General features: G+C 32.0%; 2 protein-coding genes across 8 annotated transcripts; one reads left to right on the forward strand and one right to left on the reverse strand.

Annotated features, from left to right (window-relative positions):
* Positions 1-9: 9 nt before the first annotated feature.
* Positions 10-9,728, forward strand: LOC139779973 (thioredoxin-2). Its single transcript, XM_071718514.1, has 4 exons — positions 10-173; positions 8,991-9,107; positions 9,197-9,310; positions 9,400-9,728. The coding sequence occupies exons 1-4, from the start codon at positions 135-137 to the stop codon at positions 9,460-9,462; spliced, it is 333 nt and encodes a 110-aa protein (XP_071574615.1). The 5' UTR covers positions 10-134; the 3' UTR covers positions 9,463-9,728.
* A 4-nt stretch (positions 9,729-9,732) lies between these two features.
* Positions 9,733-23,582, reverse strand: Rpi1 (RNA polymerase I subunit RpI1). 7 transcript variants are annotated; one of them, XM_071718511.1, is made up of 6 exons: positions 23,428-23,582; positions 21,007-21,211; positions 15,363-19,699; positions 12,933-13,088; positions 12,528-12,831; positions 9,733-9,864 (listed from the first exon to the last, which is right to left on the reverse strand). In XM_071718511.1, the coding sequence occupies exons 2-6, from the start codon at positions 21,182-21,184 to the stop codon at positions 9,758-9,760; spliced, it is 5,082 nt and encodes a 1,693-aa protein (XP_071574612.1). In that variant the 5' UTR covers positions 21,185-21,211; positions 23,428-23,582; the 3' UTR covers positions 9,733-9,757. The 7 variants fall into 7 exon arrangements, with proteins under 7 accessions (XP_071574612.1, XP_071574613.1, XP_071574614.1 ...); XM_071718512.1 differs by lacking the exon at positions 23,428-23,582 and adding an exon at positions 23,279-23,421; XM_071718513.1 differs by lacking the exon at positions 23,428-23,582 and adding an exon at positions 23,199-23,389.
* Between the last annotated feature and the right edge of the window lie 739 nt (positions 23,583-24,321).

Raw genomic sequence — 24,321 nt, forward strand, 5'->3', positions numbered from 1 at the left:
CAGCTAGGTGGCTAGTAATCCTAGTATCGCTACTGACGAGTGACGCTACCAGTCGCTGCCGAGTAACTGTAGTGCATGGTCAACAACAATCTCGCTATTCGCTAAAAGAAAGTCTGCCACTCGTATTCTCAACAATGGGCAACGAAGGAGAAGTTACTCTTATTCAGAATTCTGTGAGTACTGCTAGTATATGAGAAGAATTCGATGGATCAGCGCACGAAGGTGTATCTGCATATCTTCGGTGTGGCTTACACAGATATGTGAAATAAGATAACCTTGAGTATACGCCACACACGCAAGCGCGGCAAACGGATGCGTTCCGTCCTACTGCAATGTTGCCAGAAACTAGGGCTGCGTTCCAATATTCACTGCGTTAACTAAAAATCTATAGTGTACGTGACGTAAATTATAGATTTTGGTTACTGAGAGTGAATATTGGAACGCAGCCTAGAGAAGTACGTACATACAATACCAACTTGAGGAAATAGTGGCGCATATGTTGCGACAAAGCCAACAGAATGATATCGCGCGATTACAGCGATTTTTGCTTCTAAAACAAATTAGATTTATGAATTAAGTTAATTCGAACAGCGATGGAAAAGATATGCGACACTGTTTCCTTGTCGCGAGAAAAAAAAATACAGATTAGTTAACAACCACCTCACACGACTTGTACAGTTACAGACCGGTATAAATCTGGCAACACTGTATCCCAACGTGCCCGCGTGAATCGCATTGTACTTTTTTCATGAAACCTTCTTCGATATTAGTCCTCGGGTCTCGGGTCTCGACCTTGAAAACAATCGATTTCGCATTGCGTTATTACGCGAGACGAGTCTTTGTTGTAGATATAATTTGAGAGCGCGAATTCTAGCGAAACGACTTTCCACGAGTGTGTGCCTATCGTGGAGACGGATGATTCGTTGAATATTGCGTCAATCGTGAACGATTTTAATTACGTCACTGTTTAATCGCGAGGACTTGAATCATCGAGTCGAAGGAATGGCGTGTAACGTGGTTGTGCCTTATGCCGCGGGTTTTTTGCCGAACAATTGAACGCAATTACCAACGAGATATTAATAACACATTGAATACGTGGCAATGAATACGTCGCTCTATAATTCGCGTCGTATAATTTATATACATACATATATATACCTGTATATATAATATACATATGTAATATACATATATAATACATATATATATATATATATATATGAATTAATTAATGTAAAGAAAACACAGTTTTAAAGAAAAAATGTATAATTGGACATTCTATATTTTTAAAAATAAGTAACTATGTTTTCTTCACACTATAATTGATTTATTTTATTATTTTGCAACGTACACTGACGATATAGATTATAGATATTTTATACTCTAATCTGACATATTTTGACATGACATGAAATATCTCGTAAAATATTAATTTTTCGACAATATTTTTTGCAAAATACACTGCTGGAAATAGAAATTCCCAACACCAAGGAGATAACTCCTTATTAAAATATCTGTATCGTCAGTGTACGTTGCAAAATAATAAAATAAATCTATTAGTGTGAAGAAAACATAGTTACTTATTTTAAAAAGGAGATAATTCCTTCTTGGTGTTGGGATTTCCATTTCCGTAAGTATATTTTGCAAAATTGTCAAAAAATTAATATTTTACGAGATATTTTATGTCATGTCAAAATATGTCAGATTAGAGTATAAAATATCTAAATCATTCATTTTTTAACCCGTTTTTATCTTTTTATACAAAATATTTCAAAGAATAGATTTATTTAAAAGAATTAAGGAGGTCCAGTTTTTTATATATTCAAATTTCTATATGTATTCAAATACAAACATTATTTGTATGTTTATTGTAAATAAATACAGGGAAACAAGTATTTCCAAATCGAATAAGATATTATAATATCTAATTCCGATTTGTATTGGGAAATAGCATTCATGGACTTACTTTGCTTTTAATTAATCCTACATTAATCGCGTGGTTTCTTTAACGTAATTACTTGCTTCAAGTGTATTTTACACCAGAACGTTATATCTCAATTTTCATTATTCTCTTTGATGATTTACAATTAATTGAAGGTTGATAATCTGTATATCTTTTAAATAAAGATAAGCGCAAAAGTTCTTTAATTGTGAACCAATTTGTGTAGCATTCGATCGATAAAAAGTTTTACTCTGTAAGGAAGGCTGTGCTGTAGTATTTTACACCCCACGCAAGCAACATAGGGTTAATGTATGAATGCAATTTCCATCCATTAATTTCCATCCATAAATTAGAATCAAGTCAAGTTAGACAGAATTAGAAATGTTCGGATATGTCTCAGTGTGAAGGAAGATAAGATCTTTTCTTCTGTTCATGCATTTATTTTGCAATAAACGTATATGTTTGTTAGTATAACTTAATAAATAATAATTAAACGGCTAAAAGGTTTTAAAGTTTAGATAAAAATAAAGGTCCTATTTATTGCAAAATGCATTTTACAGCGGAAGAAGGGACTACCCGACAGTCCCGACACCCATTCTCCTGCACCCCCACTCCGGAAATATTCAAGCATCCCTAACCTTTTTTTTTTACGTGGGGGAATTTTCCAAAGACACCCCCGTCCCTTAGCCGGGGGGTAGTGCGGGATTCATTACTCATGTTCATCCCGGCTTATCCCCCTTGCGGGGCACCAGCCAGCACATAGAACATAGAACACCTACCCGCTAAACCACCCACGGTGACCATATAGTGAGACCAGTCCCTATGTAAATCTAACCTATCTACTTTGGTGAAAAAATATCAGATTTTTTTTATATTATTAGTCAAAATAAGTCAGTTTCTATGAAAATTTAGAGACTCAGAATTTTTTAGATTAATTTTTTATACGAATTGTTTTTCAAAAAAAATTCAGATGAAATAATAACAAAATATTTCAGATTTTTCCTGCTAACACATCTTTGTAGAAATCTGAATAAATATGAGAAAATTCGTGCAATAATTTATCAGAAATTTTCATATACTGAAATATCCCGAAAATTCTCGTTCAATTATTTCTGGAAGTATCTGAAAAATTTTACAGATTTTTTCAGAATTTTTTATAAATCCAAAACATGAGAAAATTTTAGAAAAAATTTTACAAAAATTTAAAACAAATTATTTTCTGCTTTATATAAGTGTTATTATACTGAGAAAATATGAGTAATTTTTTCACCAGGGTAACCTCATTTAAGGTGTGTGGTTGACATCCCGCTGCGGGGCAGGCGGCGCGGGGAATTATTTGCACCTATTTTCATTAAATTCTTATCATTTTTAAATTTGCTTTCGAGAGTTACATTACAAGTTAGGTAACATTTTTGCTATGTCGCCCATGTATAAGAGAGAGACAAAAAGTATAACTTCAATAATATAATTAATTACTCGACAACCATGCAGACAATTGTCTTCAACTTTGGCATGGGCGACAGATTCCCATAGACGAATATTCTCCATAAATTTGAACTAATTCTTATCATATTGATTTGAACAACCACACACCTTAATTCTAATTTAAAATGAAATAAACTCGGAAATAAATTAATAAGAAATTGCATCATCCATACATTATACTTTACTCACGTAGGAATGAATTTTAAAAGTCGTTATCTTAATTATTGACAAATATGTTCAGGTCATTAAATTGAAGCTGCATCCTCTTTTTTTATAACTTTGTCATAAAAATATTTTTAAATAAATATTTAGTGTTATAGAAGCAATTACATTGATTTTTATGAAATATGCATGTTTTACACAGTTTGAGATGTAGAAATCGAATCTACTTGAAAAAACTTGGTGTTTGCTGGGTTAATTTATATATATAATAACATTTATACAAAGCAGAAAATAATTTGTTTTGAATTTTTATAAATATAATTTTAAAAATATAAAAAGAAATTTTTTTGAACAAATTTAATTTTTGCTGATATAAGCGGCGTTTCTGAAAGATTTTATCAGAAGGTGTGTTTTACTGATATAAAAGATAAAATAATATGTATCTAGAAAAGCTTTTATTTCTAGTTATAAGTTTCTTAACAGTTTCACGAAAAATCAACAATGTGATAATATATCTTTTCGCAAATTAAAGATTGTAGATGTGTGACTTAGGCTGGTATTCATAGTCAGATATTATATTTAAGATCGTTTTAAGTCTAGTCAAAGGCAGTATTAAAGGCCGTGGCATCCAAAAAAAGTTAAGCAGTAAAACGTTAGCAGTAAGCAAATCAGCCAATCACAGTCAAGAACTTAAGACATATTAACGTAAGCGATAGCGAATCCAAACTGTTGATTTCCTTACTGCGTTTTTCTATATATGTGCCCGGGTTTTAAGGCGTGAAAAATGACATAAAAACAGTTTTATTCTTGCATCGTAGAGCATTATTTTTCGTTTTTATATAGTATTTTTATATTTAAAATAATTATAGTGTTAAAATATACTGAAGCTTTCCATTTTTTTAGAATTTAATATGTGAAAGTAAATATTTATTTTAATTCGACAACTTCTTTTTGTCCTTGATCAGGTATGATTCGACATCTGTATATGAGTTATTTATTGATCAGTAGATTGATTTATTGATAGAGTTTTCGATATATAAGTCTGTTCTGTCAATTATACATGCTATTTCATTAAAAAACATTTTTATTTTAATATATGATATAAGAAGTTTTAAGGATTTTTTTTTCGCTTCTGACGTTATCAATCGAAGTTGGCTCAGGCTGCATTCCGATTATTCACTGTCAGTACTAAAAATATATATTTTTCTATATTTTACGTCACGTATACTTTTCAGATTTTCAGTACTGACAGTTGCTAACAGTAATGCGAGTCGTAAGAAATTGACCAATCACAATCGAATTTGAGGATAATAATCGACTGTGATTGGTCAATTTCTTACGACTCGCATTGTAGACCCAGCATAAGTATCGAAATGCACTGGAGCATTTCCTTAAATCTGTTAGATGACGCAGTACTGTCTTTTTGTTTATAATTATGTGACGGAACTTAAATACTAATCTATCAGTCATATAAAGAAACGGCATGTGGTGTGCAATACCGCCACGAAAATGTTAAGATAGTATTAATAAATCTTAATAAATTTATTTTTTATTAAAACAATCGTTTTATACTTTAAGGCGACATTTTATACTTTAAGGAGACAGTCAGATTTGTCGAAAATAAAGCTTTTTTTTTAATTTATTACAAAGAATGAATTGAAACCGAGACTTGTCCTTTAACAATGTTTATTATGATCATAAACTATAAAAAAAATTTTTAGTTGAAAATATGCAGGCTCAAATCGACTTGAAAAAAATTGAGCATGTTCACAATACGTTTAATTCGGGACTAAACCTCTAAAAAGTCTGTGCAAACTTCAGGTTTTGAGAAAAAAATCAAACAGCTCTTTTTCGACAAAAACGAACGTTTTGTTTGAAAATCACGCGCGTAATACACTTTTTAATATCTAATACACTCTCACTGTATTAGATTTTAGGGTAGTATAAATAAGAAGTAATTATTTAAATAATTATATTTTCTTAGATAGATAGGCTGTAGAATGTTGAATGGTTGCAAATGTTTATAAACAGTAAAAGATATCATTAACAACAAGTATTTTATCGCCTTTCACAATTTGTTTCTAGTTTATAGTGTTCTTCATATTATCTTGACCGTGAACTTTTATCTATAACTTAGAATAATATCTTATTTTAGACACGTGTCTGTATATACGAATTCAGTATTAGCATTTTTATTTGATAACTATTTGCACGATGTTTACCAGTGTGTATTTTCTTGTCAGAAAGTATAACCCATTAATAAAAAACAACAAATGCAATGACATCGATTCGAAAACATTCGATCCTGGTTAAATATTCTCTTGACATTTGGATAAAATTAATTTAAATTTTATTTTACGTTTAAATCTCAATGGAATGTTTGAAAAAGAACTGCCATAAGGCTATAACTATAGAAAATAAAAACAGTTTACATTTGGAGCAAAGTTACATTTTATGTTTAAGAAATGTAGTTGATTGATTACCTATCAATTTTCATACGCTCTAATAAATTGAAAATAAATCAATATGTATCTGATGATTTTATTCTTAAAATTTCGATTTGATATTTAATTCGATTTGACATTTAATCTAAAAATGGACTTTCAAGATTTCGATCTGAAACGTATATTTCCTAAATCTTAAAAGAAACAAAGTATCGCAGATTATAAGACGTTTATATAGGTAAACAGTACAGTTGTTGGCCACTCTACAATGACCTTGATTGATCATATCTTAAAAAATTAAAAATTATACTAAAAATTAAAGAAATACTATTAAAATGTTGGTAAAACTTCGAATTAAGGGTGACCTCACCGATTTCAATGACCTTGATATATGTTGGCAAGGTCATGACCCCGAGTGACCAGAAGGTTTTAGCCGTCGCTCGTTATTCGTTAAAAAGTTATTAACAAAAAAAAGTTTGGAAAATATAGCAGCTATTTTGAGTATTGGAAGGCATAAATAACTAATATATATGTCGAAATAGTTCACGCATACACTTTCCACGCGAGACGAGTTGTCACATGGGTTCGTGGCGTGCTTTACAAGCTCGTTTATATATTGTATACATACTAGCTTCTGACCTTGATTATTTACATTCCGTAGTATTCGGTCTATTTGGCGTGTTTGTGCTGATATTCTATCAGTCATCTTTTGTCAATCGTTGTTGCAAGACTGATACGACTTAAAATGAAGCTTTACGAGTTTTTGGGAATATGTGATGATAAAAATAAACTTATTGATTATCTAATAAATCACAAAGTTCTGCCAAGTTCTGCGTGTTGTCCTCGATGTAATAATTTGATGGATTTTGATCGCAACTCTTTATTGTTTCGGTGTTACAATGAGTATATTCGTATGAGTATGAGTATACATAGAGTATATTCGTAACTGTCATAAAAAACGATTCAGAGACCCATTTTATGTATTACTAGATGACATAAAATATGTGTATTCAGGAAATTAATAGAGAATATATAATGTTTCATTATGTATATATATAAACGAGCTTGTAAAGCACGCCACGAACCCATGTGGCACCTCGTTTCACGTGGAAAGTGTATGCGTGAACTATTTCGACTTATATATTAGTCATTTATGCCTTCCAATACTCAAAATAGCTGCTATATTTTCCAAACTTATTTTTGTTAATAACTTTTTAACGAATAACGAGCGACGGCTAAAACTTTGTGAAGGTCACTCGGGGTCATGACCTTGACAACATATATCAAGGTCATTGAAATCAGTGAGGTCGCTTTTAATCCAAAGTTTTTCATTTCTTTATAATCTTTAATTTTTTAAGATGTGGCCAATCATTTCATTTTGTAGAATGGCCAACAACTGTACTGTTTACCTTAAGTTCAAAATTACATAATCAAAGGTTCAACTTCCTTTTTCATAAATTTTCATGAAAAATAATTATATAAAATAACTAATTTTAGAATTTGTTGAACATTATATATAAGCTACACCTCCTCTTATATTACGCCATTAGATAAAGAATTTGCCACATAGCAAAAAAATCTCTATAGGATTATCTGATTTGATCCCATTTTGATCCAAACTAAAAAATCATCCGTAGGATTACTTAAGAATATCCTATATAACATTAGATATTTAGAAATATCCAGTCGATATTGTTGGGATCGCATTTCTTTATGTAATTATATCCTAAGGATATCCATTAATCCATTGTTGAATATCCTTTATAAGCGAACATATAGGCATCCGAACATCCAAAGTTCCTTAGATTTTATGCGGATAAACCCTGTGGATATTCGAAAATCTCTCGAAATTGTTATGTGGATTTGTACTCTCAATTTTTAAAATATCTCTCTAACATTTCTTGCTTCCGATATATTTTAATGCTGAAAACATTTTTATTTCCCCCACATTTTTGCTAAATTCTAACGATAATCTCGACTTCAGCTGTGTTTGTGCGGGGAAAAAATAATTAAAAAAAATTATATTAGCTGACAGCAGTTTAATTGAAAATAATCTTGTAAATTCATTAACAATTCCTAACAGCAAATGTATATTCTGAGAATGTTCAGAGGATATCGTACAGTATAAGATATTATATAAGGATGTTCTCAGTATATTAAGTTATACATCCTTAGTATATTCTATAGATATACAGGATATTAATGCTGTTAGGGATATTAATGATACAAATACGTGCTCTTGTTTTAATGAAATGTTTCATTAATACTGTTATTGAATTGAACTGTTTATTGAATGAGATTAATGAGATTATTTTCAATTAAATTAATGCTGTTAATATATTATTTTTTCCATATATTTTTTACTTTCAGGGTTGCTTTTGGAATTTAGATTTTTAAAAAAGTTTATCTATTAATGCTATTATATAAGCACATGTAGAGTACTGTTACTTTTATTCTTACTGTTATTCGAGTATTTGTGTGTGCAATTTAAAATAATATAAATGTAATATTATAATATCAATTTGTCATAAATAACAATGAAAATATTAAAACAGTGCAAAGATTTATTTTTTATTATTAAATTTACTAGCGAAAGCTCATTAAAATCGGATAGTCAGAGAACCATGTCCTCCAATTATAGTTATTATACAATAAATATTTATATTGCATAATCTTTTACTTATATTATTACTGTTCATTTAAGCGCATTATTTCTTATTACTTATAAAATTAGTAATTTTATTTGTATTATTATTTAGTGGCAATTTTAAGTACCTGATATCTTATCTATTTTTGATAACTATCTTTTTTTTTCTATCTCATTTAACTTTATCGTACAGTACTTTGCATTAAACGACGCATATTCTTTCAATAATTTATGTATTTTCTATCCATCAATTAACAAATATTTATTTCATAAAAAAGAACCGATATAATCATTATTCATTTTTTTATAGGATGACCTGAAAAGTAAGCTTAAAGATGCAGGCAATAATTTGGTAGTTATCGACTTCTTTGCCGTATGGTGCGGGCCATGCAAGATGATTGGCCCATTGATTGAGGAATTGTCAAAGGTATTATATTACATTAATTTGTTATTAAATCAAGTTTCATGATGGATTTGAAGTTGAAATTGAAGACACGAATATTTTTGTTTATGTAGGAAATGCAGGATGTTGTTTTTCTTAAAGTTGATGTGGACGAATGTGAAGATATCGCTGCTGAATACGAGATATCCAGTATGCCTACATTCGTTTTTATAAAGGAAGGTAAAGTGGTATGTATTGAATAAACTGTTTATCTAAATATTGCAAAAAATTGTCAAATAAATAGTCAATAATCAAATAAAATTTTTGATGCTTTCAGTTGGAGACCTTTTCCGGTGCGAATTTCGATAAACTTAAAAATACGATTCAAAAGCATAAATAAATAAATAAATTGTCACGAGTGTTTAAATATATTGTATTCTTAAAAACTGTAAAATGACACATATTAGCTATAATTACTATTTTACATAAATGTTATAGAACGGCTATTTAAATAGAAAGGATAATTTGCGTTATTTACATTGTGCACATTGAAAAAAATAGAAGAAATTATTTTTTAATAATGGAAAAATGATTTCCATGGATTTTGTTGCAAAAATGTATAATAAACTCACAAATATATAAAATATAATTATGAATTAAAATGTGGATATTGATATTAAGAAATTTTATTATTTTTACATATTGTACAACGATGGTAAAATAGAAAATGCCCCAGTTCCAGATCTGCACGGTTGTCCTAACATCAATCTACTTGAAGGTGATAATATGTCATCTTTTTTTCCTATAAATGATAAGACAAGAATAAGATAATGTACATACAAACAAGTACACATGTGTGCATGCATGCATGCATGCGTGTATAATTTTAAAGGAGAACTATGAGTCTTTCAATCAATTTTTATAACACATGTTTTTCTATGACAATATCATTGATATATTTTCTTTAATAGAAGAAAATTCATGATTTTTTTTATATAATTTGTTTTTCTTTATCACGTAATATTGTGCATATAAAAATATGGTAAATGTTTGGAAAACCCATCTATATGAAATAATGAATTAAAATACCCAATTCTTACGTATTTTTGTCCTCTGAACATGAATATGAAACTTAAAAATGGCGTTCAGGACAAGAAACATCGAAATTTGCAAAAAAAAACCAGAAAAACGCAAAAAAAAGTCAATGAAAATCAACGTTAGCTGAATATTGATGCTAAATCAATATTTATAATTATGCATAAAAACATTCCACTCTCTAATGACCTTGACCTGGACATATGTTGCCTTGCAAAGTACATGGACTTTCCACGCGTGGAAAGTTGTAAACCCATGTGGCACCTCGTTTCGCGTGGAAAGTGTATGCGTGGAGGCAGTAGGTTCCATCCCCCTGCAAGAGGCTCCACTATCGTTAAACTAGACACATAGCGTGCCTTGCAAAGTACATGCGTGGACTTTCCACGCGTGGAAAGTTGTAAACCCATGTGGCACCTCGTTTCGCGTGGAAAATATGTATGCGTGGAGGCAGTTGCTTCCATTCCCATAAAAAATAGGTAGGGTACATATTCTTCGGGCTCCCCCAATTGATTATCACTGTCGGAGTCACAACAAAAATTTTTATCAAGAGAGCCACAAAAAAATATCAAAATTTGGAAGACGCCCTATTCCGAATAATTACCTTATTTCTCTTCAACTTACGATCGCCATTTTTAAGTTTCATATTCATGTTCAGAGGACAAAATACCTACATAGGAATTGGGTATTCTTACATTATTTCATATAGATGGGTTTTCCAAAGGCTAACCTGCATTTTTCTGTTTTTTTGTTTTTTTTCGTGATTTTCGATGTTTCTTGTCCCAAGTGCCATTTTTAAGTTTTATATTCATGTTCAGAGAACGAAAATACGTAAGAATTGGGTATTTTTATTCATTATTTCATATAGATGGATTTTCCGAAGATTTATCAAAAATATTAAAATAAAGTAATCTAAAAAATAATAGTTTATAAAATATCCTGTATATAATTCTGAAAAGTTTTAACGTAAAATATGAAACACATGAAATAAATATCTTTGATTTTACTTCTATGCACGAAATAATAAAACGAATCAATTGATATAAAAGTTATACATAATTGCATTTTAAAAAACACCAAATATATATTCTACATATAGCATTAATTTAATTTTTTTCTGTACATAATTGCATTATAAAAAGTATGTAATATACATTCTATAACATTAATTTAAATTTTTCTGCAGATATAAAATATTCTTTGAAAAAAGTTATTTATTTTAGACTTTATAGAATACTAGCTGGTTATCCGGGCTTCGTCCGGGAATCGTTTTCCTTCAAACGACTTCATTTGTATTTCAATATCCTTAATCGAAAAAAATTCCTTTCGTACACTCTATAACACTCCCCGGAAAATTCTACCTCTATTTTATATACTTTTGGTAAAAATTCGGTCGAATAGTTTAAGAATGTATAAAGAACATACATACATACAGACATTCTGTTTTATATATATAGATTAATTAAATTATAATATATAAAATTGCACAATATATCGTATACAATTCTTTGAAATTCGCTCAATTTATTTCCTAAAAAATTTGAAAATTTTCGTAACCGATTTCCAAAAAGATCGGTAACGAAAAATTATACACTTTATGGCACTCCCCGGGAAATTCTACCTCTATTTTATATACAATTCTTTAAAATTCGGTCAATTATTTCCCGAAAAATTGAAAAAATTTTGAATACCGGTTCCCAAAAAGATCGGTAACAAAAAACTATACAGTTTATAGCACTCCCTGGGAAATTCTACCCCTGTTTTATATACAATTCTTTAAAATTCGGTCAATTATTTCCCGAAAAATTAGAAAAATTTCGGATACCAATTCCCAAAAAAATCGGTAACGAAAAACACTATACACTCTATAACACTCCCCGGAAAATTCTACCCCTATTTTATATACTTTTGGTAAAAATTCGGTCGAATAGTTTAAGAGTGTATAAAGAACATACATACATACAGACATTCTATTTTATATATATAGAGATTTTTAATAGGGCAGATTTATTTATTTGATATGTATACCTATATTTACCAAATTATCTTTCTTTATTTAAACAATTACATATTTTTTTAAGTAAATATTTATGAAAAAAGAAATAGTTTTTAATAATTTTGTAATAGATACAATAAATAAAAATCTCGAGTTGTTGTAAATAAGAATAAAATATGTCATTGATTAACATTCTTTCTGTAAAGAAAAATTATTTAGAAATATTGTTAAATTATTTTGTTTTATATTGAAAACAAATACTTTTTAGACTCACGAGTTTTTTTCCTATGTGTTTTGACACATTTTGAACATTGCATATCTTTAAAAATTGACAGCAATTTTTTGTATACTCTAAGTTTATGTCTAACATAACTCACCTTGCAACGTCGCCGTTTTCAAAAAACCTAGCGAACTTTCGAAGCTTATTTGTTGTAACGGCGAGGCTGAATCCTCCATTCCTTTTCGACTAAGTGGTTTGAACGTGCCATCAAAGGTCATGTAATCCGCGATTAAGGACAGATGTCTAGAGTCAACAGTGATACCATACATCTTGAAGACATCCCGAACCTCTTTTACAATGACTCTATTTGCAGCTTCGATTCCATACGTTTGAGAAATATTATAAATGTCATTAGAATATAATCTGTTTAAATCAAGTATGTTATCATACTTAAACATTTCCTGTAATGAAAGAAATATGAAATATTTTAGAAGAAGGTAGAGAAAAATATGTTTCCCACTTAGACAGATTGCTTATATGATTTGTATTTATATTTATTTACCACTATATTTAAACCATCTGTTTTGAGAATTGTTTCGCCTTTGCTGTTTTGAAATGTAAAGGCTTTCTTGATGCATGGTGTTTCCCACAAGACAGTTTTGCTTGCAGCATTCTTGATTATCGTTGGCAAATCCAATCTGATCGTTTTAAGCGGTAACTGAAAAGGATCAATATGTGTCATTTGTTATAGTCTATTGATGCATTCTGAAATATAAACTGACAGTAAAAAAAAATATGATTCACATTATATATTATGATTCACGTTATATAAGAAAGATTTTCCGTAGAGTCGATATATTTCAGAATGTAGGGGGAGTCCGGGAAACTTGACCATAGAGAAGAGTTGAACCACTTCAAATATCTCGTTCAAATTTTGAACAAAGAGCTCAATCCGAGCACATGACAACATGACGCTTAGTAGCAAGCGTTTCGACTGTGAGTGAGACAAACGTGTTTTAACGTGCTCGGATTGAGCTCTTTGTTCAAAATTTGAACGAGATATTTGAAGTGGTTCAACTCTCCTCTATGGTCAAGTCTCCCGGACTCCCCCTACCATATAAAGGATGTTAAAAAAGAAAGGTTCTAAACTTTGATTTTAACTGCATCCATAGCTAAAGAGTTAAAGGTGTATAATAGTCACTAACAATAAAAGTAAAAAATACTTAATCAACGTAGGTAAAAAAATCAATCTTATTAAAGATAAAAATGTTTTCCAGTTTTGACAATATAAGTAATTATATTGTATATAGATTTTTATGTATATCCATTTCGTTTTTTCTATGTTTAGAACTCCTCGTGATATCGGCGATAATGAGTAATAGTTTATTTATTAAAATATTGCAATGTTCGGTATTATCTTTTGACACAATTAAGACCATAGATGTAAATTATGTTATCGTAGCAGAGAATTAACGATTATTTTTCCAACTAAGTTTTTGAAACTTTTGAATAGTCATTTGTTAGTTTATTAATGTTTTTACAATTAGTAAAATGACAAATATTTGATTTGTATTCGTAGATAGTCCAAAATGATCGATACTTTTTATAGTAAATGCTTGTAATTTTAAATATTCGTGAATTATTAAAGATTAGAAATAAGGATAATATTAAAGCTATTTCAGTATATTACATAATTAGTACATAATGAGTAACATTAACCTAGGAATAGTCACTAGATTTTTCTTTTGCGCAAACGATCATTTGGAGTGATTTTTGCACCCAAATTAAGTCATTGTTATTAATTACATATTGTATATTATTGTTCTACAATTTCTATATTTATTAACATTTGAGGACATTATGTGCATAAATTTACTTAATAATTTTTTGAAAAACTCAAAAAACCAAAAAAATATTAAATGGAAGAAACAGATCAAGCAGCTTAGTGACAATATTTCTAAAAAATGAAAATATTAATTAAGAAAACGCTTTTGTATTTCCAATGGAATTGCATATTTAAAGGTTCTTAAAGAATAGTTATTAGAAAAAAAATATATATATATAACATCCATTTTATAACAATTTAAAACAATTCAAAGTCGTTATCAGATAGAGTCATTTATGTGATAGTGAAACTTATACTGTTTGTTCTTCCAGAATATACAAAAATATTATATTTATTATTAACAAAACATGTATTTTATAGAATAGAAAAATAGAAAAATTTATAACAATTATTTTATTACTTGATATTTTCTAAGCATTTTTACACACATGTTTTTATTCCCACACAATTCTTATTTTTTCCTCTTTTATATTAATCCTCCGCTTTAAGCCCCATATGGATGACGGAAGGTAACTGTTATAATTATACATGATTATTTATTTATTATAAAAATATTATTAAGTATTCATAAATCTCAGTAAAGCTCATTTTATTATTTCTAATATAAACTCTTACTATATTTTATTAATTTTTCTAACATAAACAATCATCTGAAGTGTGTGATTTCTACATCCCAACAAGTTTCAATTAGGTGGAATTATAAATGTACAGGTCACTATTATAAACTTTTTTTATTATGCAGGTTGGGTCTCGGAACCTTCGAAAGGTATGAATTCTAGATCAATAACAAAAATTACTATATGACGTGTGAGCTTTATTTTTTCAACGCTGGAGTGTAAAAATTACCCCAGGTGACTATTCTCGGATTAAGGTACTCTTTTAGTTTGTTTCTTATATGTATATATATATATATATATATATATATATATATATATATATATATATATAGAGGTACAGCATAAGAAAATAACCTTTTTATATTAAAGCAATGTGTGAATATTCACGGATTAATTGTATATTATATGTAATATTATATTATCCTTGATATAGAAGCTATATTATTTTGTAGATTTCTTTGTAAGGTAATACAAAAGTTGTAGAGATAAATCTTTGCCCAAGGCAATTTACCAAGAGGTAACTACATACCCAAAAAGTGAATTTGCACCAGGATAATTTACTCTCGTCATAATCATAATCCATAGCATTATCATACATATTTATGACACATTCCTTTCTGTTAGTAAATTTATTTTTTCTATTCAATGTTTTAATATCATCGTCATCGTCTTCGTCACCTTCCTTATTCTCGACAATTTTATTTGCATTATTATTATCATCTGCTTCTTCTTCCTTATCATCTGCAATATCTTCAATTTCTTCGGGATCTTCATATTCCTGATTCTCTTGATGACGCAAGAATGACTTAGTCATTGTCGCATCAGCGTCTTCCGCAGCCTGTTCCTCATCGGATGACTCGTGCATCTCTCCCAAATCCATTCGCGTTCTGCTTCCAGTATTTCCCGGTACTACCTCGTCAGGATCAATTTGATCTATTGCCGCGTCCTCGTCATTTGCCCATATCTTTTCTCCCTCGAAGTGTAACAAAACCTTAGTCATTTTGGCAAATTTCTTCATTTCTTTGAATATATTCTTGAAGAAGGTTTCCTCGGTGCACTTAATCACGGTCCGCGGATGAACGGAAAATTCTCCTTTATAATACTTGTGAGGAAGATATTTGATTGTTATAGTGTGCACCAATCTTCGGTGTGGGCTCTCTTCTATTCTCCTGCTCATCGTGATATCTTTTAGTACATCGCGCAAGACGCATCTTGTTAATCCTAATCTCACCTTCTTCGCCTGTTTTTCAAGATTCTGCAAATTACTTTGGAAGGGTATTTCCATGCTTGGAGTTTTTATGTTTCTCGACGCCATCATTAAGATCTCACGTAATCTAGGAATACCCAAGGTCACGTTCATCTCTCCACGTCCCGCAAAATGGAAAGTATTCAAAGTCATTTGAGTGGACGGCTCACCAATGGATTGCGCTGCTAATAAACCAACCGGTTCACCAGGCGGGCAAATTGTCTTCATAACTTTTATAGCTAACAGATCTCTCAAGGCAGATTTCTTAACAGATTTCGATGTACGAGAGAGATATTCATCTACTAGGCTTTCTATTCGTTCAGATAATACACCGAATTCAATGTCTTGTCTGTATTTTGATATTATCGGATCGGGACATTTAGCACATTGTGCGCGAAGTGACTCTTTCACTTCTTTCTTCGCCTTTCCCCACTTCCTTATAAGTGACAACGCGGCTTTGCTCCTTCCACTATAGCTATCAATGGCTTTTTGTTTGGCATTGTTGCTCTGATTGGAATTCTCCATAGAGAATCTACTGAACTCACTGACTCTTCTCTTTAGCAAGGAGGAACCATTTTTACTTTCCCACTTCTTAATCTTTTTTATCGTTTTCATAATTTCCTCACTGTCTGTCTTTAGACATTCCAATAACTTCGTATCTATAATAGAATCTTTATTGTCAACTAGAAATGCAATTTGGTCCTTATTCAGAAAACGCGAACCCGGTATATCAAGGCCGTCCTCTCCGTAATAAAACTGAATTAAACTACCATCATAGTCTCTAACCGTCGCGTCGTAATTAACAATCAAACCTTCCAGATGTTTTACCAAACATCTTTGTAGGTAACCGGACCTACTGGTTTTTACAGCAGTATCGATGAGACCTTCCCGTCCTGCCATACAATGGAAGTAACAGTCTTGAGGTTTGATGCCGGTCATAAATCTACCATCGATGAAACCACCGGCTCTGGGTGTCGGATCGTATGCTGGAAAACCCGATAAACTCTTCCCGCTGATCATTAACGGTGGCCTTTTACCTTCCAATTCGCTCTGACCGAGCAAACACGATATTTGCATAGTATTAACCGTGGATCCCTTTGCACCAGATTGCACCATAAGCTGTAAGTTGTTGTCCGGGAACTTCTTAAAGAGTCCCGTCTGCAGGCAGACTTTGTTAATATCATTGGTATAAACGTCCAAAGTGCTCTTATACTTGTGATCAATTTGCGCACGAAATTTCGCGTTATTCCAATAAGATTCTTCCATTTTAGTTCGAATTTCATCCATAGGCGTATCGTCAGGTACTTTTACAACAGATTTTTGTATAGCCTCTCCGACTTTTCTGCAATTGGAAATGATCTCTTTACGTTTTTCGTCGGTTTCACGTGTTATTAAAATGTCTTCGACACCGAGAGTAAATCCGTCGCACTGTAGAAACATTTGGAATAATCTGCCAAACGCGCTTAACATTTTGCTCGCGCATATTCCTCCATATAACTCGTAAATACAATGAATGAGACCGTAAGGAGTCGCGCCGTAATGCATTTTATCGAGTACGCCGCATAATAATTCTCCGTGTCGAATTATAACTTCAGCTTCCGACATGGTTATCAGATTTTCAAATTCTGTTCCACATTTCCAACGTCGCGGAGCCTCCGCCTGCCATTCTTTTGCGTTAATCTTTGTGGTAGAAACTAAATTGATTCGCGCCTTATGCGAGGGAATAATGTTAATAATAACCGTCGAAAGGATCTGCTTACCCGACCACAACATTTTCGGTTTAATGATAGCTGGCGGTAGAAGAATTATATTCTCTTGCTTTATCGGCAGCGCAGTATAAACTAGTTTCGTATAATGCGCCTTTGAGAAGAATTTACCTCTAGTTGTTAATCGTACTCCGGATACCATGTAATCCTGTATAAGGCCACTTAATGGAGTTCCATCTTTCGGCACGAGATACTGATTGAATACATTGGCTATGTTATAACTTTCGCTCCTGGCCAGTTCGTTTTGCGGGAAATGGGCGTTGAGTTCGTCGCCGTCGAAGTCCGCGTTGTACGCTTTACAATTGGCATAATGAAGATGTAACGTTTTCTCTCCTTTCAGAACACGCGCTTTGTGAGCCATTATACTCGGTTTGTGTAATGTTGGTTGTCTGTTCAATAGCAGTACATCGCCGTTTTGGAGATGCCGATGTACTACTTTAACGCCAATGAAGGACTCGTTAGTCCTGTCGTTCGTTGTTAAGAGACGTTTCGCGATAGCTTCTCTTTGCGTGGAATCGTTACTATTAATGGCTTGTATCGACCCATCCTCATTTTCTATCATAACTGCACCAGGATGAACATCGGGACCATTTAAGACTAATCGTCTCAATTCAACGACGTTCCACGGCGTTATAGCTACAGGATACGTTAATTTGCGAGCGAAAGCCTCGGGAATGCCAACTTCATCGATATTCAAGTCGGGGTCAGGAGTAATAACTGAACGCGCGGCAAAATTCACCCTTTTGCCCATCATGTGCATTCGAATGATACCTTCCTTCTTTTCGAGAATTTGCTTCAAGCCCTGGCCATTGATAGATTCCGGCGTTTTGTTCATATCGCGATCTATCAAGTGATTCACGTTGCTTTGCAACGCCTGCCAAGCATTGTGCAACTTTTCAACAGCCGTAACTCCCTTTATCTGTTCAAAGACGAGTCGACCCTCTTGAGGTAAATGATCGGTACCTCCATCTTGGATCGTTTGTATAATATTTCTCAAGACCAGACAATCTTGTATGATGCCTTTATAAATATGAGTTTGAGGATGTTCGACCATTTGACCGTTAAGAAAATTTACCGGCCGTACGATCGGCGGTAGCACGGGTATCACTTCAAAGAAGAATACGTCAGTGGGATATTCGATGTCTACCAATTTTAAGCAAGGTACAATTATCTTGAGAAAGTCCCTTTCGTTGTTCCACAATTGCCGTAGATATTCCTTAGATTGATCTGGCATAACCATCACTGTCTCCAATTTATGTGCCACTTTGCGAGAGAGCACCTCTTTGGAAGGTGCAACTTCTTTGTTGTTTATCATTATTTTATTTTGCAGCGTCGAAATCTTTGGGAGACCGTTTTGACAATTTATGCATATCCCAGCTTTATTGTTTCTCACATATTGCCTAAGTATGTTTTCGACATACGCGTGCCATTGCATAATGATGTTCTTCATATTAGTTTGATCCTCATAATTGTGAGACACGATTTGACTGCTGTTCTGCCGAATTCTGTCAAAGTTCTCCATGTAATCGTCAATTCGACGAATATACTCCATTTGTTCTGCTTCATTCTGCGTGCTCGATATTACAGATGTTACTTCTTGATCCAAGCTATCGAGATCGCTAAGTTGCCCTTGATAAAGTAACTTTAATTTTGCAGACAGCAATCGCTTGATGTATGATGGTACTTGTAACGTGAAACAACTTAAACATGACAGTTTGAGTAACATAGATAATGCTTTGTGAAATAATGGATTGACGACAGGGACTGGCAGTTCTATATGGCCAAAGTGACCTGGACACTTGAAACCACTATGTCCACATGTGCTGCATAGCTCTGAACTGTTTTTCGTTGTACCTACAATAAATCAAAGTATAGTAAATTAAATTTTATAAAATATAAGAAATATAACTTTTTTGTTATGTATTTAATTATCTATATATGTACATTAATGTACATTAGATTAATGATATTAATATGTACAATATACTTAGGGGAGAGTGGGAGAACCATGTTTTGGAAGAGCCATCTCATATTTCAACTAACTGAATGTAGCAAAAAATTTTAAAATATTTTTATTTGATAGCAACACTGAAACTACGTCATCCATAGACATTTGACAGTGTTGCCATAGTGAGGTAAAAAATTATTACGACAAAAAGTAAGTTTTTGAGTTAAATTTCCATGTCTTTTACATTTATTTGCAATTAGCTTTTAGGAAAAGTATTTTTTTAATTGAATGCTATATACACTAACCTAACTAAAAACGTAGTTACAACTCTTTCGTTTGTTTTGGTTTATCAGATATTTTGTGGTTAAATTTTTTACATATAATGTTATGAAAGAGTCGGTGTTGAAAGAAACAACAATAACTGTGTCTGTTCAAAAGATTATTCTGTATAAAGTAATGAAGATTGGTATCAGTGCAAGTTGTGCACTGGCTTTTATAACTCATGTTGCAGTAGAGAAAATTTTAATTTCTTTTGTAATAAGTGAGTTTTTGATTTAAAAAACTATTTTCTATCTTTCAGATATTTATTAGTTTTCTAAGAAGATAATTTTTGCTAAAGGATAACATACTTTGATTTTGTGTTATTAGCTTAATTTATTAGTACCTGGCTCAACAAAACAGGCTTTTTCAAAGCCATTGTGTTGAAAGAGCCAAATTCTCTTTAAAAAAGTGATTAAAATCTGTTAATGACTAAATATTATTTTGCTAAATTAATCTTATAGATAAATAAGTACATTTAAGTTAGAAAGCGGTTTTACTTCATTAACGCCAGATTAAATACTTTTTTTCATATTTTGAAAAATACTAGCTCTTTCATGCCCATTCTCCCCTATAATAAATAGTAATTTTTTGAAAATTTGCAGCTAATCTTTAACAATAACGTTTATATCTTTAACGTTTATTTCATTAATTTGTTTATTTTCGTAATATCTTATTAAAATATCCTGATTTTTCGACACATAGATATATCTTAAATTGTCATATTATGATAAATTTCAAACTAACAGTCTAAACAAACTATAATTAAGGCTGCTAAGAAAATTTCGAAAAAATCAAATGTATGTAAGAAATATTGTTTCAAACAACGAAAAACTATTTTTTAATTGGCCAAAACATTTTTCACAATGAATTGTATTAGAATAAAATGTTTTACCTAAGGATGGATCATATAATCCACCCTTTAATGGATGTCCAAGAATGTTGAAAGATAATGGTGTTCTGATTTTCGTTACACTCAAATTCCTTATATCATTTGCTGTGAAAATTGAGAACAGTAAATGCTGGGAATCTTGATGTTTCGGTGTTAAACGCTGTCTATGGTATTTACTCATCTTAATATTTCTCTAGCATTCACAAGTCTGTAAAAAAATATTGAATAATAATGTAATAATCAGAGATGATATGTATAAAAGCAGTCAATTCACAGTAAGTCCCAGATTCGATTTTGACTCTCATTCCATATATGTCTTGATTTGTAAGAAATTGATTGAGGAATTGAAGATTAATAGTAAAAAGAGTATGCAACTGTTATAACCTATTTTGGAAACAATAAAAATAAAACATAGTGTGATAAGTTTTTATGAAATGTTAATATAAACGGCACTATTTAACTTTTTTGAAATTTCAGTAATTAAATAATTATGTGAGGAAGATCTCTTTACTTTTTGACTTTGACAAAAGTTATTACGTACTTGAATTGTAACCAAAAATTAAATTAAATTGAAATTGCCGTTCTGAAATATAATAATATAGTCACTTGCGATATTCCACACTGGTTCATACCAAAGGCTGTTAAAATATTTTAATTGTAGAAACAAGGTAAACATATCGAGAGCTTTACGGCAAGCGATACAAGTCGAGTGTCGTTTTGTCTTTGTTACTCATTGCCAAAAAAGAAAAATAGAACGACGTTTGTGTCGCTTGCTGGAAAGCTCCCGTTGATTAATAAAATGCTAAACATTGGGTGTGTTTAGGTAAGACACCGCTACTGTAGCGCTACACGAATGCGTACCAGCCATTGGCTGTTCATGGTAGCGCTACCATGAACAGCCAATGGCTGGTACGCATTCGTGTAGCGCTACAGTAGCGGTGTCTTACCCAACACACCCATTGTCACATTTTTAGCAGAATTACACTTAGGGCCGATATCACAGTCTCCGATTAACGTGATCCTCCGATTAAACTCACTCTGCATCTCTTTCTAACTGTCTTTTCGTCTCTTTCTAGAGGGACAGTTAGAAAGAGATGCAGAGTGAGTTTAATCGGAGGATCACGTTAATCGGAGACTGTGATATCGGCCCTTAAGGTGCGATTTCACGATGACGCTCGACGCTGGATTCGAGCGTCAAATCTGGTCACGTGATAGATTCAGAGGGACGCGAAATATAACCTAACCACTGGATTGGCTGAAATGAGGGTCGAGTGTCAAAGCTAAACACAGTTTAGCTTTTTGACGCTCGAATCCAGCGTCGAGCGTCATCGTGAAATCGCACCTTTAACCTAATCTAATCAAATTTAGTATTTTATAAGGAACTTATATTTTTTAACATAAAGTACAAATTGCGAATAAAATAATCGTTGGCTTAAAATGTTCCGTTTATTATATCAACTGAACGTGCTGAGAAATGGAAGAATTATTTGTGTACACAGTACTTGAAATTTTGGTAATTATAAAAGGAAATGGGTTCCTCACCAATTTGGCTGAAACTTCACAATTTTAACTTATAGCAATTAAAGTAACTTAAATCGACTGTAACTGGCAATATATAACGTCTTTCCGATATGAACATAGAAAAAACTGTGAGCCAACTCACTTTGTCGGATTCACACAGCACTTTTTTCGGATCAAATCGAGACATTATTAATTTCGACCATCACTTTTGGTCAGTTGATGTAATTTCTAAGTTGAATAGTTTAAAATTTTATTGCGAAAAAATATTACCCCAGCCAGGGTTTGAACCTGGAACCTCCCGTATACCGTGCGGGTGTCGTGCCAATTCGACCACTGGGGCTGTGGTAATATTCTTATCGCAATAACAACTATAGGATGGAGCACCGATTCTTTAGTCTACGGTGTATAATAAACAGAATAATAACTTCTCTTTTCGCCAGTGATAGAATAACAATTAAAGTAACTTAAATCGACTGTAACTGGCAATATATAACGTCTTTCCGATATGAACATAGAAAAAAAAAAAAAAAAAAACTTTTTTTTCTATGTTCATATCGGAAAGACGTTATATATTGCCAGTTACAGTCGATTTAAGTTACTTTAATTGTTATTCTATCACTGGCGAAAAGAGAAGTTATTATTCTGTTTAACTTATAGATTAATGTTTTACGCACCAAAATACACAAAATTGTGAAGTTTTAGTCAAATCGGTGAAGAAGCCCCTTTCCTTCATAATTACAAAAATTTTTCTAACCTAACTTTGCCAATCTCACATCAATAGAAATGGACAGAAACGACTAAAACAGATCACAAATTAACAAATCACAATTCAAGATTAACTCATTAACTTGAACGTCTCGAATTAACTCTGAATTGATTGTAGACGGAATAGACCGTACTGACCGTAGACCTCGTGCTACGGAAACGAACTTGTTGTTGACTGACGTCACTAACGAGCCGGCGGTTTTTTTTCGCGCACGTGCGACGTGGAAATACAGCCACCAATCCTATACTACGTTTAAGCTGGCCACACACATTTTTTCGTAACAGTAACAGTAGGATTTCGACCAATCGCGTTGCTCGATTCGGGAACGTACGGCCGTATCGTGTGTGAAAAAGTGTGTGTCCGGGGCCTTAAGGTGGTTCTTGCATTTAGGTCAAATTTAGATAGCCCGGAAAATATGATATTAAATGAAAGGTTAACGTTCCTAGAGTGTGTCTGAAAATTTTCGAATTTTTTTACCGCTTGGTTCCGGAGATATATGTCCGTAAACTTTGCCAATTTTACATGGTGATAATAGGGAAAGGAGGGTCAAATCGCACATTTATGGAATACGTTCATACTTCTCGAATAGATAAACGAATAAAAAACTGTTTAATCGATGCAATAAACATTTCTAAAGATACTGACGCGACACCAAACTGATTGACCGTACCGTATATAAATAAAGCTAAACTTTCGACAAACTTTCGGCAACTTTCGACGTTTCGACACAACACGAGAGTCATGGCGGCCGTCTTGAGTGGCTGCTTGGCAACATGGCAACGTCGCACGTCGCACGCGTCAGCTGACGTACAAGACGCGTGTCCTACCATTCTCCTACCGTTGAATGGAGGTTATAAGGATAACATATCTTTTTCGGCAGTTGTATATGAATATATTCACTATCGCGGAATTGTAGAAATTGTGACGTATATTTTTTCTATTTTAGTATATTTTATTCTTTACCGGCGTGATCATATTTATGGTTATATCACCAACTCTAGTCAAATTTGTGACTTTGCTCTGATATTTTC

Source organism: Temnothorax nylanderi, unplaced genomic scaffold (assembly GCF_030848795.1).
Source record: "Temnothorax nylanderi isolate EJ_2023f unplaced genomic scaffold, tnyl_v1.0 TNYL_tig0252_pilon, whole genome shotgun sequence".
Classification (NCBI taxonomy): domain Eukaryota; kingdom Metazoa; phylum Arthropoda; class Insecta; order Hymenoptera; family Formicidae; genus Temnothorax; species Temnothorax nylanderi.

Bases quoted from the DNA above. Each gene is read 5' to 3' on its own strand.
- LOC139779973 (XM_071718514.1), top strand. From the start codon at position 135: ATGGGCAACGAAGGAGAAGTTACTCTTATTCAGAATTCT. The intron at 9,108-9,196 runs GTATTATATTAC...TTGTTTATGTAG, and splicing joins TGATTGAGGAATTGTCAAAG to GAAATGCAGGATGTTGTTTT. The intron at 9,311-9,399 runs GTATGTATTGAA...TGATGCTTTCAG, and splicing joins TTATAAAGGAAGGTAAAGTG to TTGGAGACCTTTTCCGGTGC.
- Rpi1 (XM_071718511.1), bottom strand. From the start codon at position 21,184: ATGAGTAAATACCATAGACAGCGTTTAACACCGAAACATCAAGATTCC. The intron at 19,700-21,006 runs GTAAAACATTTT...GATTTATTGTAG, and splicing joins ATTATATGATCCATCCTTAG to GTACAACGAAAAACAGTTCA. The intron at 9,865-12,527 runs GTGAGTTATGTT...TATCATTTATAG, and splicing joins GAAAACGGCGACGTTGCAAG to GAAAAAAAGATGACATATTA.